The sequence below is a fragment of the Oreochromis aureus genome, linkage group 5 (assembly GCF_013358895.1).
Source record: "Oreochromis aureus strain Israel breed Guangdong linkage group 5, ZZ_aureus, whole genome shotgun sequence".
NCBI classification, from domain to species: Eukaryota; Metazoa; Chordata; class Actinopteri; order Cichliformes; family Cichlidae; genus Oreochromis; species Oreochromis aureus.
This window is the reverse complement of record NC_052946.1, coordinates 12,276,607-12,295,318: the sequence shown is the minus strand read 5'-3', so window position 1 is coordinate 12,295,318 and position 18,712 is coordinate 12,276,607. Positions and strand designations below refer to the sequence as shown.

The 18,712-nt window shown below is 42.2% G+C and overlaps 1 protein-coding gene across 15 annotated transcripts in view; it reads right to left on the bottom strand.

Moving 5' to 3' along the window:
• Positions 1–18,712, bottom strand: part of magi1b (membrane associated guanylate kinase, WW and PDZ domain containing 1b) — a 136,449-nt gene that overhangs the window by 73,880 nt on the left and 43,857 nt on the right. For all 15 annotated transcript variants that reach the window (XM_039611915.1, XM_039611921.1, XM_039611917.1 and 12 more), the window contains exon 2: positions 5,961–6,077. In XM_039611915.1, the coding sequence (XP_039467849.1) occupies positions 5,961–6,077 (117 nt within the window). The remainder of the gene's footprint in view (positions 1–5,960; positions 6,078–18,712) is intronic.

Here is an 18,712-nt window from a genome sequence, read left to right as displayed (position 1 = left end):
GCAGAGCTCAAAAGTTTAATTTTAAAATGTAACGAAGGAGCAACTGCCATCAGGAAAAGTAATTCACTGCTGGACACTGGAATTTTAGCACTAATATTAGCATTTAATCTACAAGGTGTAATGCTTCTTATGCTCCAAGGGATCTATCACAAATCTCCTGTATGGCAGCAATCCTTTGATCTGATAATGGTGTTGTAAAAAAAACCCCAAAAAACATTTTGCCTACTCGGCAGTTACCGTTTCCTGCACAGTTGGCTTCATCTACCTGCAGCATGCTGGGAACCCCCCATTCTCCAACTAATACAGAGATGCTGTTTTGTGACCTAGAGCCCTACCCCTGTGGTTTAAAAAAAAAAGTCAGCAAAAACAGAAAATAAACCTGTACAACAATAATGTTCCTATGTCTGCATGAAGCTATACCCAGCAGCTGGTTAGCTAAGCCTTGCAGCAGTATTTGAAATGCACAGACACAAATGTACTGTTGGTTTTGGCTACAGTTTCCTCCTCTTCCCAGTTGTTGGGCTAAGCTAACTGTCCCCTGGTTCTATAGCTTAACTTCAGACATAAAGAGATAAATGTAATTCAGAAGATTCTTTTAATTCGCAGATGTCAGCAGGTGTGGTGTGGATGGACTACTGAGATAATGCCAAGTATAGTTCTGTCTCAGTACAAAAGTTGCACTCAAGTATGGCCATGGTGTCAAGTGTTTGGAGTCCAGCGCGTGGCAAACTTGGCTTTGAGAGATGGTTTAATTCAACAAAGAACTGGTTTAACAGGAAGGATGTGCTGTTCAAATACACTTAGGAAAGCTTCCCTTACATAGTGCGTGACAGATACCAGACACACGGATCATTTGACTGACATGCATCCTCTTCTCAGTCGACGAAGAAAAAAAAAAAATAGCCTCAAGTTTAGATCTAGATCTTGTTTTTACCTTGTAGTGCCTTACTTGACTTTGCTGGCTGCTTAGAAAGGGCACCGTCACTCTCAGAGCTTTGTGCATTTCTTTTGCTTTGTTGAGGTACCACTGTGTGATTGCATCTCTGGCTGCAATTTTTTAAACCATGACTAGAGAGGCGGCTTGTGCGTCCCCTGTTGACACAGACGAAAACCCGCTCGTACTGGACAGGACAGTGAGCTCTGATCCAACCACAGGTTATACATCTAAATGCTTATTCATGTTTATGTTAGCTTGACTAGCTAGCTAGAATCAACACTGATTTGAGTGTGTTTGTCCCCCAATCTCTCCATCCCCTCTCTCTTTTCTCCTCTCTGCCCATCCCCCCCCTTCTTGCCCTCCTCCCACACCCAAACTCCACCCTACCCCCATCGCGATCCCCACAGCTTCAGCCCACACCTCCCTCCAAGCCGTCCTCTTAGCCTATATACGGGTCGTCCAATCGTCTGCACTGCTAGTCCCGCAATTCATCATCACACACACACAGACAGACACATGCACGTGAACACAGACTTGTGCAAACCCTTTCCATTTGAGGAGCGATTCCCAAGCCATCAGCATCACAACAACTACAGCAGACAATACTGCTTACTTGCCTTGATGCAGGCGAGATCAGAGCTCCCTTTTCAAGGCTTGTCGACACAGAACGGTGAGATTTAAAAATCAGGTATTAAACCCACAGAGCAACCGTCTTCTTCTTGCTACTGCTCCAATCGTTGTAACTGGCAGGGAGGAAAAAAGAAAAGAGGAAGACAAAGACTGATACAGAGGGAGAACGGGAGCAGCAGTGGCAGCGGGAGGACGAGAGGCAGTGGTGTCATGAGTTGGGGGGGTCAGGAATGAGGAGGAGGAGGATAGAGGGAGTGGAGGGTCGGTGGGGATAATGGGAGACTGGGAATGTTTGACGTACAGATGGGATGACCACAAGGGAAGCAGACAAATGCCTTGGCAGATGGGGGAGGGTGAGAGTGCTGTGCTTCAAATATTAACAGGGTTATAGGGTCAGCTGACTTTTTTGGACATGCGAGTGAGGAAACTAGTTTCTGAACAAATGACAACAAATCAGACAGTTTAAGAGAGCTGCCTAAAGGTGGAAAATTCTCTTGCACTTCTTGTTAGTCATTTCTTTTAGTTAAGTTAATTTTTATCTGGTTTTTACCCCTTAACTATATAATTAGTCCAATTCCACTGTGCCTTTTTAAAACTGCTGCTTGGATGGTAAAATAGCCTCCAATCATTTTTCTATGAAGCGAGTGTGTCTAACCATTTTTTCCTGAAACTGAGTATTAGGACATTTACACCAGCTGCTTTTGTTTTTTTTAATAAAACTACATTCAAGTTTAAGATATAGTGAAGTTGGGTATGGACAGCAGGCAGCAAACACGCACTGAAAACTGTTTGTTGCGTACACGTGCTGCTAGTGGTTGTTTAGGGAACCAGTGTGTGTGATATTTTTGCCGATTTCCAGAATAAATCTTAAATGAATTTCTTCACCTTGCTAAGAACCAAAGCAAAACCTGTTTTTCCATGTTTTTTCTATAATGCACTGACTTTGGAACGACGTCACTCCCGAGTTCCGACATTGCAGCGCTGAAGAATCTGGATCCTGGCGTTTTTCTCGTCTCCCTCACCCTGAACCAGTCGCAGCAGATAGCTGCCCCTTCATGAGCTTTCCTGTTAAAACGGAGTTCTTCCTTCCCACCATCGCCAAGTGCTTCCTCACAGCGGGCCACCTGATTGCTGCAGTTTCTCTCCATTTATTGTACAGTGTACCTTATAATGTAAAGAACCTTGAGGCGACTGTTGCTGTGATTTGGTGCTATATAAATAAAACTGAACTGAGCTAAATGTCAAGCAGCTCACAGGTAATACACGGATTTTGACCTATAATGCTCTGACAGGAGGACTATAAAAGTGTAGAAAGGTTGATTAAGCTGCGTTACAATTTTTGCCAAATTACACCAGACCTCTCTCTCCTTCTGTTTGCTCAAAAATCACACGAGCACAGGAACATGTGAAAGCGCCTTGATCAAGGATTCGACCATTATAAACAAAGATAAACACTGACCTCACACAACTGCAGGTCAAACGCAAACACACCCATTTCACACACACGTGCTCTTTGCTGCGGATGTGATGGGCGTAAGGATACATTTAGTCACTGCCCCATGCAACATGACCTCAAATAACACAAAGAAAATATTAAGCTGTTGCAAAGCATCTCTGAATTCAATATTCTGGTAAAAGATGGACTCTCCTCTACGAGCCAAGACAACGAAAACTTTAGAGTCCTATTAAACATGTGGCCCGGAGAACACCTTCATGCACCGTTTGCTGCCAACAGCAGCGAGGTTTTTACTGGTGTGCCTCGGACCACTCCGTAATTAAAACGGCCAGCCCCTCCCACCATCTACCAGTGTCTAGCTGACATATGGCAGTGGAGGTAATGCAGACAAAGTCAGATAGTAATTTGTGTGAGAGACCATGAATAAACTAATTAAAGAAAGCCAGCTGATAAGAACCATGAACATTTTCATCCTTCGGCAGATCCTTTTCAAATCCAATTCCAAAAGAATGAACTTAAAATCTAATATGGCGAGGACATGGAGACCATTTAGCTGTTGAATAACGCTGATGAACACTTTAATTGAAATTTGCATACTGTGGATTTTAATTTATACTAAAAAAAAAAAAAACAAGCAAAGTTTTTATTGTGGAAATTGTGAAATTATGTAATATTGCTATTGTGAGACTGATGGATATTACTAAAGATCACTATATCACTGCACCACAGAGTAGAGACACTTGCAGACAAGCCAATCATTTATGCAGTTTTGCTCTTTCCCCCTCTCTTATTATAAGTCAGGCATTCTGTAACCATAAGTAGGGATTTCCAACTCGAGCAGCAGGATAATGATTCACTATCCTCTGATTGGTCCAACTGGACCACTTTCAATGTTATGTGCAATTCAAGGTTAAGTCAAAATTGGCATCAGGCATCAATCTATTCTAGGAATATCATCTATCTATAAGAATGCTATTATGGCGTTTATACAATAACACCACATCATTAGCACCAACACTGTATTCCAGTGTTTTTTTTCTTGGAGCAGAGAAGAATGAAACTTCAAATGTCTAATTCCACTTTGAAGCAGTAGATATGAGAGAAATATGCGGCATTAGAAAATAAATGTGCTTTCAAATAGCTGCTGCTATATCAACACTAAGAAAAAACGCATCAAAGACACCAGGCCTCTATTCCTGGATTATCCAACCAGAGAAGATAATGGTTAGTGATAGAGGGATGCTGATAAAGCTACAGGTACTATATTTACTGCCTTTATTGATCCAGTGGTCATGAGATACTACTAGGCTATTCGATGTCTTATATGCTGGTAAAAAGAAGACAACTCTACTTTTTTTAGGTTTGCGATGAGATGAGGTCTCTCATCCAAGAGGCTTCTTAAGTAAAAAACAAAAAGGTGAACAGAGGTGGTGGCTTATGATACCAGGTATCAGACACCTACAATGCAGTCGTGAGATCCCTTCCCAGGTTCTTTAACTCCAACACTCACACCTAACCTCAATGGATCTCAATGATAGGGTGGGGCAAGGCCCTACAGTGGTTTCACCTTTAACCCCTGGTCATACTAATACTAATGGCTTTTTCACACCGTAGCTTATGTGATGACTCACATGATCAATAGGTCAGGACCACCTCCAAAGACCACAATCCCCACCAGGGGTTAACGCTGCATTCCAGAAACCACAGAACTCAGATGTTGGAACTCGGGAGTGACGCCACTCCTGAGTTAGCATGTTCCCAAAAATGTGAAGAAAAACACGAAAAACAAGGTAGAACAATCCAGTTATTACTAGTAGTTCAGCAAAACACTTGTTTTATGCACTTAAAAGCACACTCATGGATATGGCCTGGTCAGTGCTCTGAGCATGGCTTATTTAGTGAGTCACAAATACACAACAGCGGCATTACAGAGAAGTTTCAAAGTTTTATGTTCAGTGCCGCCATCTTGGACTGTTAACTCTGGGCTGCTCCAACTTTCTGAGTAGGACATCCGAGTTGAGAGGGTGTTCCTACTGGGAGCAGGAAAAATTCAACTTTCAACTTATTCAGGAACACACCATAAATGTGCGAATAAGTGAAGAATATTCTTGGATGAGCAGTAAAACATCTTCACAAGCTTAAAGAAGCCCAGCATCCTCCTCTTTTCAAGCTCTCGAAAAAAAAACAATGACCCTACACAGACTAGACTCGCCATTGTGGAAACGGCAGATATTTTTTCCCTTGATCTAAATGGACAGTACTTGACAGGATGGGTGGTGCGTGCAGCATGCCTAACTTTGTGTCGATTATTAGTTTGGAAAGAAGGCAGAAGAGCGGGATGAACAGAAACGTTGTGTGGTTAAACAGATGAAGCCACGAATGAGGTTTATCAGGAAGAGGATATGAAGCAATCAGTCCTGCTAATTGCACGGCCAATATTGGTCTAAAGACAAACAATCAGGCTTAATTAGAAACAGCGGTAAAGGGTCTGTGTGAGGCAAGCAAACTCATTCATACATGGATCTAAAACTAATGAAGCCTGGATGTGAGACGGTGGTGTGCACTGACCTAAACGAAGAGTTTTCTGATTTTGTTTGGATGCTTACCGTTACTGTCCCATAATAACGGTAATACACTACTGCTTAAAGAGTATTTAGGGATGGTTAATCATGTGCACAAGACTGATCAATAGTGATGTTCTTTAAGAATATTGTTGCTGATGTGAGGAAGAGGAAGAGCACTGGATAAATGACTGATGGTCACGTTCCCTAGAATCTACTGTACACTTGGACAGACTTTGATGTATGCGTTTGTATGATTCCTTTAATTATGTGTTTTGATGCAAGTCTCATATATTTCTTGAATGCATACTTATTAAAAAGAACAAAGTGTGAAAGACACAAGAAGGATTCAGCAAAAGACATGTCATGGACTCACAAGGCACGGCGTGACGGTAGAGGTTGTCTCTGATGGTCTGCTGCAGTTCGTGGTCAGGCGAGGACTTCTGGAAGCGCTGGCTCAGATACTGCTTCAGGTCCTTGGTCAGCTTGCTTCCTGTGATTGTGAACACAAATGTATCAAAACAACTGAAGTAAAAAGCAGGCCAGCACACATAAAAACATCACAAGAGCCAAAATGACACTGTTAATCCACAGCGGAGCGTCAAATGACCACACCGCTTGGCTCCAGTGAAAAGAAATACACAGGTCTATCTTGCAACTACAGTAACGCTTGATGCTGAGCGAGTGCACAGCCGTGAATTGTACACTTGCCATCGTCACTGAGAGGGGGTAGCTGGCTGCAGACACTCGCTCCAGCAGGTCAGGACTAGCCAAATCTACGACTGCTAGCACCATGGCTAACACAGAAGCAGCCCTCCTACCGTTTAGCCATCTGCACCTCAGACACACGTTAGGCAACTGAAGGGCAGCATGGGGGGAAAGTGTCCATATGTGTGTGTGTGTGTGTGTTTGCTCCGAATCTGTGCCTGTGTGTGGTTATTACAGATACTGTCCACGTTAGTGGCAGTTCCACACGTGTTTAAACATATCACAAGCAGTCTGAGATCATAACAGAGAAAAAGAGGCGAGATGTCTTATACTCAATTTATACTCGATGGCAATTTCATGATCGAATTTCGTGACAAGACTCCTTCAGGCAACAACAAACATCTTATTCTCTTCATTAGTGTATGTCCCATTATTCATTATACAAATGATGTATCTCCCATCTTTGCATGGCTGCTGAGACCATTTTTGGTTGTCTTGGGCAAACAACCAGTCATAAAAGGCCCTGGTTTCTGTTTCCATGGAAACTGTGTGTACGTGTGTGTATATGTCTGTACATGCGTGCCGGTGTGTGTGTTTAATAAGATGATTGAGATTGTTAGCAAAGTACAGAAGAGCATTCTGCATTGGTTAGCAGAAAATATTGTTTTTGTTTTTAATTATATGACCCTACAATGGAAGCACAACATGCACAGGCTCAGGTATGGTGTGTCTGCCTTTTATTTGATTGTGACCAAATATTTTGTCTGTGATGCATGATAATATATATGAAGAAGCACAAAGTAGATGCAGAAACATATGGGCAAATTATCAAATTGTGGTTTGGAAGCAGTCGGGTAATTAAAACGTCATCATAGAACACATTTAACTGTTGTTCCTCTGAATTTGTAGTTTTTTTCTCATCATCATTTTTCTATTTTAAATAAAAAGGACAAATGTTATATTTTTCTTAATTTCTAAAAAAAAAAAAGCGGCCGTAGATCACATTTTTTATCGCAAAGTTCCTTACTAGGAGTTAATCCAGCTTTGTGTATTGAAATGTAATTCACTCAGGTATAAATAAACTGGGGTCTTCGACCACTGCAAACGTGAACCGTTATAAATCAGTTTTACTAATCGATGATGCGTAAGCTGTCTATAAAAAGAGGTCAAGTCTTCCATCACTATCTGAGCATGCTGTTGGGAGGGGATGCTGCTCCTGGCACCGTCCCATACAGACATATCACTCAGTTGTAATCCTCACAACAGGTCGCAAGCCAACTCTCACGCCAACAGAGAGCGTAATGCACTCTCTGATGTGCTCATGTACACAATTACTAGAGAGCCGTGGGTAATCCTTACTGCCAGACTTCAGACTGATTGTGTGACCCAGTGTGAAATTCGGACTGGACTCCCTGCAATATTACTAAAAGGTCACCCAAAGTGAATGACGACACAACATAGTACAATTTAGGTTTTTCCTAGTAATGTTAACTTGATATTGTAGTATATTTTTAGCCATAAAGATGTGTAGCCACTAATATGAATCAAGATCCAAAAATGCTGAATTCTGCAGTTCCAATCAGGCTCGAAACCAAGCGCTCATCAAACTCAGCAGCAGCTTTTGTGCATCATTATACATAATTTTGGCTGATTAAAAGATGAGTCACTCTTTCAGATGAAGCAGACAGGCTTAAGAAAGCTAGCACAATCCTTTTACGTGGTTGGTGATGGGTGTGCCATCAACAGCACCTCAAGGAGCTATTGCATAAGAGCTAATCCAGTTACGCTGAGTCTGTCCTCCCCCAACTTTCTCTTTGTGTGCCATTATCTTGATGCTTTCGTAAAAATGAGCAGCCATCCTTCAAAGTCACAAAAGTATGAATAACAAGACCCTAAAGGACTGCCAGAGTAGTGAATGATAAGAAGATAATTACATCGGGACATGTTGATTAAGTAGATAGCGCTATCTGTCATCCTTCTGCTCCTGTACAGAGCTGACAATTAAGGCTATCCACTGATCCCCACCTGGTGTCAAAACACGGCATTTAACAGTAAGCATTAGGGAAAAGTCTGACCCAATTTCAACTACCTGCATAGACCAGGCTGGTACTAAAGCTCACCATTACAAGGAAGCTGCTTAAGCCTTTTTTCCTTAAAACTGAAATTACCTGCTAGAGCTCGATATTAAAGTGAGACTCGATGCCAAAAATCAAGTCCTAATATATCTCATCTGGCACATCTGCTCTTGATTTTCATTTAAAATCAAAAAGAATGTTGAGTATTTAAAATGACAAAAGCATACAAATAATAAATACAGAGAAATATAAAAGGAACACAATAAAACAAAACAAAATAAAAATACAATTAGGATTTGTTCAGGATACAAGATCCAGATGTGAGAAGCAAATCAAGTCAACTTAGATGTTACTTGTGGAACTCGAGGCAAATACAAAATAAGGAAAAACCAAACAAACTCTAAAGTAGTCTCTTTTCAGAAATCATGGCCTACAAACTATTTCTTATCTAAAGTCTGCATTTGGCAGCCAAAAGAAACATACAGCTAGCTAACAGTAGAGCCTGGCTGAAGGAGATGCTGATAATATTTACATCCTTTCACACTGTCGAGCACAAGCTTCTCATCACAGGTTAAATTATTCTTTTCTTCTATTGTAGTTGGATATTACGAATTCTCCTGACATTTAAACCATGAGTGACAAGTTAATCTTAAGGTCCACCAGAAAGGACAGTAGAAGTATAGCCAAACCCCCAATCTTCCTGCACACTGTCATACTATTACTTGCATGCTTTAAATGCAATCCAAATAAAAGCACACCATCTTGAACAATGTTCTACAAGAAGTGAAGGATGAGTGACCACTAGCTTTTCCTTGGCCGGTGCTTATATGTCTGCTGGGACCAAGTATGCATGAGGTTCGGGAGTCAAATGAACCTCTTTCTGCAGCTACACGATGTACTCTGTTGTTTCTGGTATGAGGTCAAATACCATTCGACCACATTTCCTATTGCTTTTCCCTTCCCAGCTGAGTACTTTAAAACCACTATCCTTAAGTGATCCAACAACGTGAGATTCTTTTGCCTCCAAATATGTTTTGGTTGATGAAACGGTAGTAAAAAAAACCAATCCACTGTTATTGAGTGGATGGTGTACCAGCAATCTGTCAGGTAAACATGATCATGTTTACCTGACAGATCTCATGATCGTCTCTCCTTAAACCTTAAAGACAGCTAGTCAGCTCCTTAAAAAGACTGCCAAGTATACATTAAAACCAAGGTGCTGTTTTGGTACCATCTATATAATGACACAGCACTCTAGTTGTGATGGCAAATGGCTCTGTTTCTGTAGCTGAAATGAACATCTTAAAAGTCTTTCAGTTCAGATAGTTTTACTTCTGATGCCCTGATGATTTTACCTGTAATTCAGTTATTAACACAAAAACATCACTGGACTCTATGAATCTGCCATGATTCACATGGAACAAAGAGCAGGCAGGCAGCAGGCTAGAATTCAGAGACCATTTAGCCCAGAGACCACCCACCCAAATCATACTGCAAACACATAATTAGAAAAGACGTATCCTTCAAACAAAGCCCACCTGTTATAGATTTTCCATAATCCCACTGAAACAAGCGAGATTTTTCTAACCGGAGACGTGCGATCTACAACAGAAGGGAGGTGAGCGAGAAGGGTTTTTATACAAGACAGAGAGAGAGGCAGGGTCTGTCACACAGAACGTGAACATCAGAGTAAGCCAGGCAAAACATCAAAAGAGTTTTTAGACATAGCTGAAATGTGGAAAGCCCCACTACTTTCCAGGCATCTCCCCCCACTGAACCCAGCCCGGCACCCCTCGGCTGTGATCAGCCAGCCAAGTCCCTGCTCAGACATGCATAGCCAGCCGTGGCACCAGCTAGACCCTCCGCTGGCAGTTGACATCTGTATTCACAGCATGGAAAAAGCAAACTTCATTGAAACTCGATCCTCCTTGCTCGCGGGGCAGCCTTAGTAAGAAAGGAAAGGTTTGACCGATTTCTGCTGATTTAGTAATGGGAGGAGTCACGCACCCGTTACACTCTAGACAAGGAATGGCATTGCATAGTGGGGGAGCCCCCAAAAAGCTGGCTCGATATCCAAAAACCTACAACTACACGTTGGCTACATTACCCTGCTGCTGATCCTAAAATTAATCTTACATGTGTGCACAGTTTTAAAGTAGCTGAGGCTGTCCATTCAGGACCTGGGCTCAGGCCAAAATCCAAACTTACTTAAAGTCGATTTCTTTTACTGGAAGAATCCCATAATGGAAGTTTGGCATGCTCTACATGTAATTCCAGACAAGTACTCGCATAAGAGAGTGTGTTTTTCCCCACTCACATTACTCTCAATACCTTGCAGAAAACTAAAACTATCATTTCTAATTTTCTCAGATGTGGCAAGAGGAAAAAGATGTCAAAACAGACTGAGTGCTCATGCCACAGCTCAAGGAAACACAGCACTTCTAGGCCAGTTGGTACATCTTTCTGTCCACTTTGAAACTCTCACTTTGAGAGTGAAAAACCTCAGCAGCCGTTGGATTGATCAGTTTTCATCAATGCTCCTTGCAGGCAGAACCTACCATCTGATGGTGATGCCCTCACCTGATTTTTAACATTTTGCAATAGTCTGCATTGTGATTTATCACCTTTTTTTCAATTGCAAATTATGTCCGTAAAGTTATTTCATAGCTGCAAAATGACTTTGTAAGACATACCAACCCTGGTACTAAAACCTGCCATAAGATAGAGTTTATTTACAGTTTAGAATTTATAGTTGGACATCAGCATGCTGGTCTTATTATAACCATAAATTCCCCACCGCTCTGAATTAAATGCATTTCCTGCACTGCTTAAAAGGCTCTTTGTGCAGAGGCATCTAACGATTCTGACCGCAGGTTCGGTCTTCGCAGCGGGCAATGGTAGATGCAATCGTCCTCTTAACACAAAGCAACACAAAGTGACAAAGCAGAAAACGCTGTCATATGCCAGCGAGGATGCCAGCCTGTTTTACACTTAGCCAAGCCAGACTTGGCAGTGCCACCATGTTTGGCTGGGCACTGAGTGTCGTATCGATGTAGAATACACAAACAGTCTGGCACACAAGGTAACAAATAACTTTTTTTTCCTCCGTCCTCCTCTCTCGAATTGTCTTTTGAACATCAAGGGGCATGTTGCCAGGCAAAAGCTATGATTAGAACTAAATCCTCCCTTTCTCTGGGCTGTTTATTGTTAAATTTAGTTCCTCCAAAGTGGGACATAGCAGGCTTTAAAGTCAAATGGATTCATGCCATCCCAACTTGACCTACTACAAGTTAAATTTAGCTATGTACACAAGCTGCCCAGAGTCATGTCTTATATAATCATCTCTTAAGTGAGCAGTCCATCCGTGGCTCTAGTTAATCAGATAATCGGGGCTAATCAGCATTTAATTGATTTAAGTCAGCAGCTATCTACACTTAACATTTTCATCACCCCTGATCAGAGCTTAGCCATATGTCATAATGATTAAGAAACAGGCAGAGAAGTCAGAGAGAGCCGAATGTCACCCTTGACCAGTGACTTCTAGTCTAGATAGTTCACATTTATATTATCACCGATAACTAAACAACCATGGTAAGGTCTGTGTGCACCAGCAGAGATTATGTAGATCCCTGCAGATGACAAACATGGTAAAATGAGGATGGCAGAAATACTTTCCCTTCTAAGTTTTTTATTAAGGTCGTTGTCAAGATATTACTATAATGAACAGCCCTTTGAAAAAGAACTCCCAAACCACCAGGCAGAGATTTCAAATTCACAGAGCAGACAGGCATGTGTGTCTGTGCGAACAAGCCCGTCTTTGAACTCAACACTACCCCCTAGGTTGCTCTATTAGATGTGGCTTGCATCACAGCAATAGACTATCTCTGTATCCATAGCAACAGCTGCCAGATGAGTACAGGCTGTGGTAAAAGGTGGTGATGGGAGACAGCAAGGCATAGTCTGCTGCCCCCCTCTGGACTATCAAGGCTTTACAAAAATACAAGAAAAAGCAGAAATTGATCATCAGCCACATTAAGAACAGTAACAAATGGAACTGAGTTTTTAGTGTAAACGTGCTGCTTGGTGCAATATAAAGAAATTATGGCTTACTCTAAATGTATCCATGGCCCCTTCACATGTAAAATATTGCTTGAACTGATAAAAAGGTCAACAAAGTGACTGAAATATCACAGCTACAAAGACTTCAGACCAAACAAGAACTAAAATGAAGTTTAGAGCTTAAAGGTTGAAAAACAATCTGCCTCAATAGTTACAGGATGAGCTACGTGAACCTGAAATCTGAAATGGCTGTAGTGAGACATCGGTACTATAACCTCACGGACAAATTACCGATGCAAAACTGATTGAGGTGTGTGGATGCTAAAAAAATTAGTTGAAAAACAATGTTGAGATGTATACCTTACAGTTAACTGAAAAATGTAATCAAGTCTGCACATCAGAGGTACTGGGAACTCTGAAATTCAAAAGATGTCTTTGCAGTGACTAACTGAAGTGAAAAGATCACAGACTGCCTTCAGCGCAGTGTTGGGTTTGCCGTTTTGTGTCACGATTTCTTTAAAGAGAACTGCTAGCGGCCTCGCATACGCAACCATGCAATTGTTAGACACAGCAATATGGATACTGTTGTACCCGTGCGTTTGCAACAAATCGCGTGAATGTGTGAATGAATGAGTTTTTAGTCGGAGGCAGGGGTACGCCGCTTCTCAATCAATGCCTGCATGAGACAGACGGAGGTCTAAATTGAGGACTAAATGCACTCAGACACTGAATAATGTATCTGGATATGACTTTGACTGAATGACAAAGCCATCTGTTTTCTCAGAGGAAAATCCATTTTCACCAGCATTTTTGTTCCCCCTAACCAGCTCAGTATAGCAAGAAAAACATCAGAGCCCATCAGGAAACATAGGTTGTCCTCATAATGTCAGAAACGGGACTCAATTAAGTACAAATCAGATCCTTTTGTGAGAGGTTGCTACAGAAATTGCTTGTTTGCTAATGTGTTTCTTGAAAATCTTCACAGCTGTCGGTATACAACTCTCAGATTAGGTGCATCACTTTGCAGCCGAGGCTGGGAAAGCGCAGAAGATGCAGGACGAGATACGGTCTTTTCAGTGCAGCGGTGCAACAACAAATACAAAGTTTGGTACTTTGACAGATGCACCTTGTTGAGTCCAGATCAGAAAAATAAGCAGATCCAACATGATCAGGGTTAAGTCTCTGGCACATTTTCAATCCTGTCTATATGGGTGCATGTCCCACAGCTGCTTGCCTGTTTACTATATTCCTAGATTGCTTTCATTGATTGCAGTCCTTCACAGAGGGGAAAGAAATCCCCAGAGGATTTACATCAGCATGCGGGTGCGAAAAAAGGCTGCAGTAGAGATATCACTTCCCCATCTGCAATCTGACAGTGGACTGTGAGAAGCACATCATGTGACCATTCACAGGTTTGAGCACTGTGTGTGTGCTGCATGCATGTGAGTGACGTCGAGTTGGTATTTGTAAAGGCCATTATTTACACAATATGAGCACCTGTCTGATGTGACAAACATCAGCAATCCGCTAGCCAAGGACTCGGACACTATAAATTAATAACAACAGTGGCTGGATCCAGATTTATGTGGGTGCTGAACAGTGCCATAAGTTCTGTGTTATTAATAATGCTTTGATGCCTCCTACATACAGGATGAGCCTGTGCGAACAAAGAGGCTTCCAGATTAGGCTTGTGAGTGAGAAGACCCATCATGCATAGATCTGTATATATTTAAATAGGAAGTCCTTTACAGTCTCCATGATCACCACAGAACCAAAAAATAAAATAAAATTAATATGCGAAGTAAATCAACATCAATAATAACTGCTTAATTAAGAGGTTCCTTTATTGAAAGCCAGGATTTACTCAGCTAACGATGAGATTATTGACTGACTGACGTAAAAGCCTCTGAGACAAGTATTTTGGAGATAATTGCCTCTCCATCACCGTCCCTAATGCACTGACAGGCAACATTTCAAGACCAATGAGTGTTCTAGTCTCCTGTGACAGTCCAACTGATTGGTCCTCTGATACGAATAAGGTCCCCTGGCTGGAAAGGAAGACCTGTGCTTTAAGCCAGAGATAGACAAGGGAAGCACAGGACTGCGATACGAAGGAAAAATCCACTCAAAGTGGAAGATGGCAAAAACGTGTAAGATAAATAAGAACAGGCAGTAAAATGTTTACACTCAGTGAAAAATGTGATGGCAGAGGTCTCTGTGTGACAGACACAGAGATAAGGGGGATCCTGGGACACAGCGAGCCTAAACCTTCAAACACAACAACTGTCATTTAGCAAAGTGCTCTTCTTGTACAATCACAACAAAAAGACACGTGGCAGCTGAAGAAAAACCCATTTTAGAACAAATCGCCACTATAAATGAAAGCCCTGCTCTGTTATTAACCTGGTTACTGCATGACACATGAATTTTTCTACTCGATGATTTATGCAAAATAATACATCACTTAATGCAATTAAGGACAAGTTATGAAAAGCAACAACGACCGTCAGGACCAATCAGACACAAATTGTACAATTTTTAACTACAGCATCATCAGTAACTCCCACCTCTCGACTCTGCAAAATGCATGCACAAGCACAGAGGTAACAGTGCTAATTACATGCCTCATTGTGCTGCGGTTTCTCAGAGGTCCTAGATTTAGTCTGTATGTAACTAATATAATACAACCATAAGGATTATATCTGATGACATGAGCAACAGCAGATTGTTGAGCTTTGAAAAGAACCTCCAGATAATAAAAAAGAAACCTTTGGTCGTGATGACGAAACCGGTTATCAAAATAGCTATACAGAACAACAAACTCCACAAAGGTCTCTAAGCTAACTAACTTAACTATGTGCTGACCAATAGAGCACCACCAAAGGCCTGTTTTCAGCCAGGAAAAGCTCAACGGGATACAGTGTGCCAATGTAAATTTGAGGGGTTTCCCCCCACTCCAAGTTCAAAATTCACATGCATGCAGCAAAAGCATGACAGTAATCCAAAGCAAAGATGTGCTCAAAATATCAAGCACAGACCACCAGAGGACTGCTGGCAATTTCAGTGACTAAGCTGAAAATGTCCGTCTTTATTGGCCCTTTAGATTGCCGAGATGAATTACCATAATATGTCCTGGCCTCTCTACACCCTCTATTCCATTTCAGAGAAAGATAAATTGGGCATCTGCTGGGGTGTAATCAGAGTCAGTGTGTTAAGTCACCCCAGGACCACAGTGGGCGAACACTGCATCGACAGGCCAACCACTGGTCAAAGCCACGGATGGATTAAAGGGAGGAATAACTTAAAGAATTACGGCCGTGTCACAAGCAAACTAGTAAAGCAAAACACAAAAATGCGAGCAAGTCAGGAAAACATCAAGTCATAAAGAAAATAATAAAGAGAAAAGCAAATCACAGAGAAATGGGAGGCTTATTGTAAGCGTGTTCATATTAAAGACAGACCCAGAGTGAGGTACGTCCCTCCTGCCTGTCTACAACTGTACAACCAGCTGTTGGGATTCCTTGTGTTCATTGCAGATTTCCTGGCTTCTAATTGGCCACATGGGGAAGACTCAGTTATTCTCTATGATTAAACAATGTCTGCCACAGTCGGCCTCACCTCGGAGCCCAGGGCGAGCTCATTAAGTCTGCCACCAGGGGGCACATGTCACTCAGGATCATTAAGTATGAGAGACTGTGTGTGCTGTGGCTGTACAGCCTGTTTGCTTATACTGATTGTCGGCTGTGTTTGCTGATGCCTTCGGTTAGAGGTGTGGCCACCAATAACAACTGTAATTACAACAGACACCTAAACAGATTCCCCAACAGGGTCTCCTGAGCTGATCTGACAACATGCCGAGTTCAGAGGAAGAGGAACCCCACAGAGCCTTTTAAGTGAATGAGAAATTGTTTTTATATAATTAAGACTGACCCCCTTTTTCCAGGTCCTCAAACAGCTCATAGACGTCTAAAAGCACAAAATAATGAGTTTAACATTAAAATACAATGAAAGGAGGGGTAACCCTCAGAACTTCAGATCCATCTTCACCCATAACAAACCTAAGATGCCAATCCTATAGACTTGACTTAGGCTAACTTTGTCACTGCTTTATTACTCTGCTTCTGTCCACTCATCTGCTCTGTGTGAGTGGGGCTCAGCAATCTCCTTCACACTCTCAAACACACACCAACATGTGAACTGAAGCTAAAGACTTACACGTTTCATTTCCCCCTTATCCATCCCTCCCTTTTCTTCTGCTTATCCAATTCAGGATTGCGGGAGGTGGGGGGCTGGAGTCTATCCCAGCTGCTATATGGCAAGAGGTGGGGTACATCCTAGACAGGTTGCCAGGATAATAAGGATAATTCCAGTGTTTATTAAGTGATTATTATTATTGTTTGACGCACCTTTTTGTTTGCTCCTGCTAAATTGCTTTAATAAAACATCCTGCATTTAAAAAATCTCCATCGTGGACATTCACTTTTAACTCTTTGTGAAACAGGTAAAACTTGTGTATGAGCAGTGCATCTAGTTAAGTGTTCTTACAAGTTACAGGTTTCAAAACCCCCCAAAAATTCGGGATTTTAATCAAATTGGAGATAAGATGCTATTAATGCAAACAAGCTGGTATGCATGTATTTTTTTGTTGGCAGGCACATTCCCAAAAGTAGACAAAGTCAGTATAAACAAGAAGGTCCTGTCATGCAAAAAGTCAGTTCAATGTCACGTGTGCCCTTTCTGTGCTGTGCATCGTAGATTTATGGATATAAACTTCTTTCTATTACATATCTTGAAGAGCAGACCAGCTCTTCTGGTTCTCTCTCATCTCTTCCCCCTCTTATGCAATTCCTTACTTGACCTGCCTTCCATCATTAAAATACTAATTTCCTTCCCTCTGCCACATCCTTTGAGCCATCAACATCTACATCCAGTCCTTCTCTTCTTTTTCCATCCATCTGTCCATCCATGTCTCATGCCTGAAGAGGGCATGACTGACCCACTTTCGTGTCGCACTGCTGACTCAAGACGCGCTCAAGATGTTGTGTGAACGCAAAAAACAGAGGCAACGCAGCCTTGCTCATGCGGATGAACACTGAAACAAACTACATCTGCTGGCCGATCTAATTTTAGAAACAGGATGAGAACGCACACGCGCGCACACTTACAGACATACAGTGTGAACGCGAGAAACACAAACTTATCCAATGTGCATCATGCTGATCATCACTCTGTCCACCTTTGTAACACTGTGTGTTATTCATTTGTGGAAACGCTGACAAATGTTATCCGAATACCATATTTAAAAAAGAAAAAAGTATTAGAAAATTCCCACTTACACACACACACACACAAAACATTATGAAATTTCAGAGTTGTGGGCTAATAGGGCAGCAGTCACTGCCGGTTACGTCTACAGTCGTTTCTGGGTCAGCATCAGGCATGGCTCATCCAGCCCTGCATCCCTTAACAGCTGACTCCAGGCCAGACAGGATGAGACACACACACACACACACACTTACAACCAGCAGGACAGATAAGCATGAGCAGTGCATTGGGTATTAAGACATTTACTAAACACTCAGAAGCAAACTGTCATAGCAAACAGCAGTACACCAAAATTCCTTAATTAAAATGCGAGGCGTTCTCATGCATTCAGCACCGAACACACACAAAAAAACAAACCAAACTCTTAAGCCCGAGTGCCTGCACAGGCAGCAAGCTCTCATGCATCAATTACTCCACATCACACTCCTGCCTCGTGAACGCATGTGTCCTTGCATGAGGCCGTACGAGTGCATCATGCGTGTGTTCATCTGCTGCCCGTACGGTTATCTACGGTTATTTCCCAGCTCTATAACATGACGAGCAAAATGAAGCCCAATGAACCATGTGCTGGGCTTTGTCTATGTGTGTGTGTGTAAGGAGACACTTAAAGTGAAACTGCGTCTATCTGCGTATGTAACTCGAGTTGTTCTAACACACATGCACACAGAGCAGGAGGAGAATGCGCAGAATCCGACTGCACACATGCACGCACAGAGACATGTGTAGCACTTAGCACCACAGTATTACACCAGAGGCTCAGGCTGGAGAGAGCCCAGGTTTGAGGACACCAGTTCACCGCCTTAATCCACTGCAAAGGTCCAATTCCAAACCACGGTGACGAAGCACAGGACACATCCCCCCACCACCGCCGCCCAACACTGTGCTCTGCCCGTGTCACAGCTTCTTCTCCACTGCTTCCTGTCAACAGGAAAAGCTGAACTGCTCGACTGGCTGTCAAATG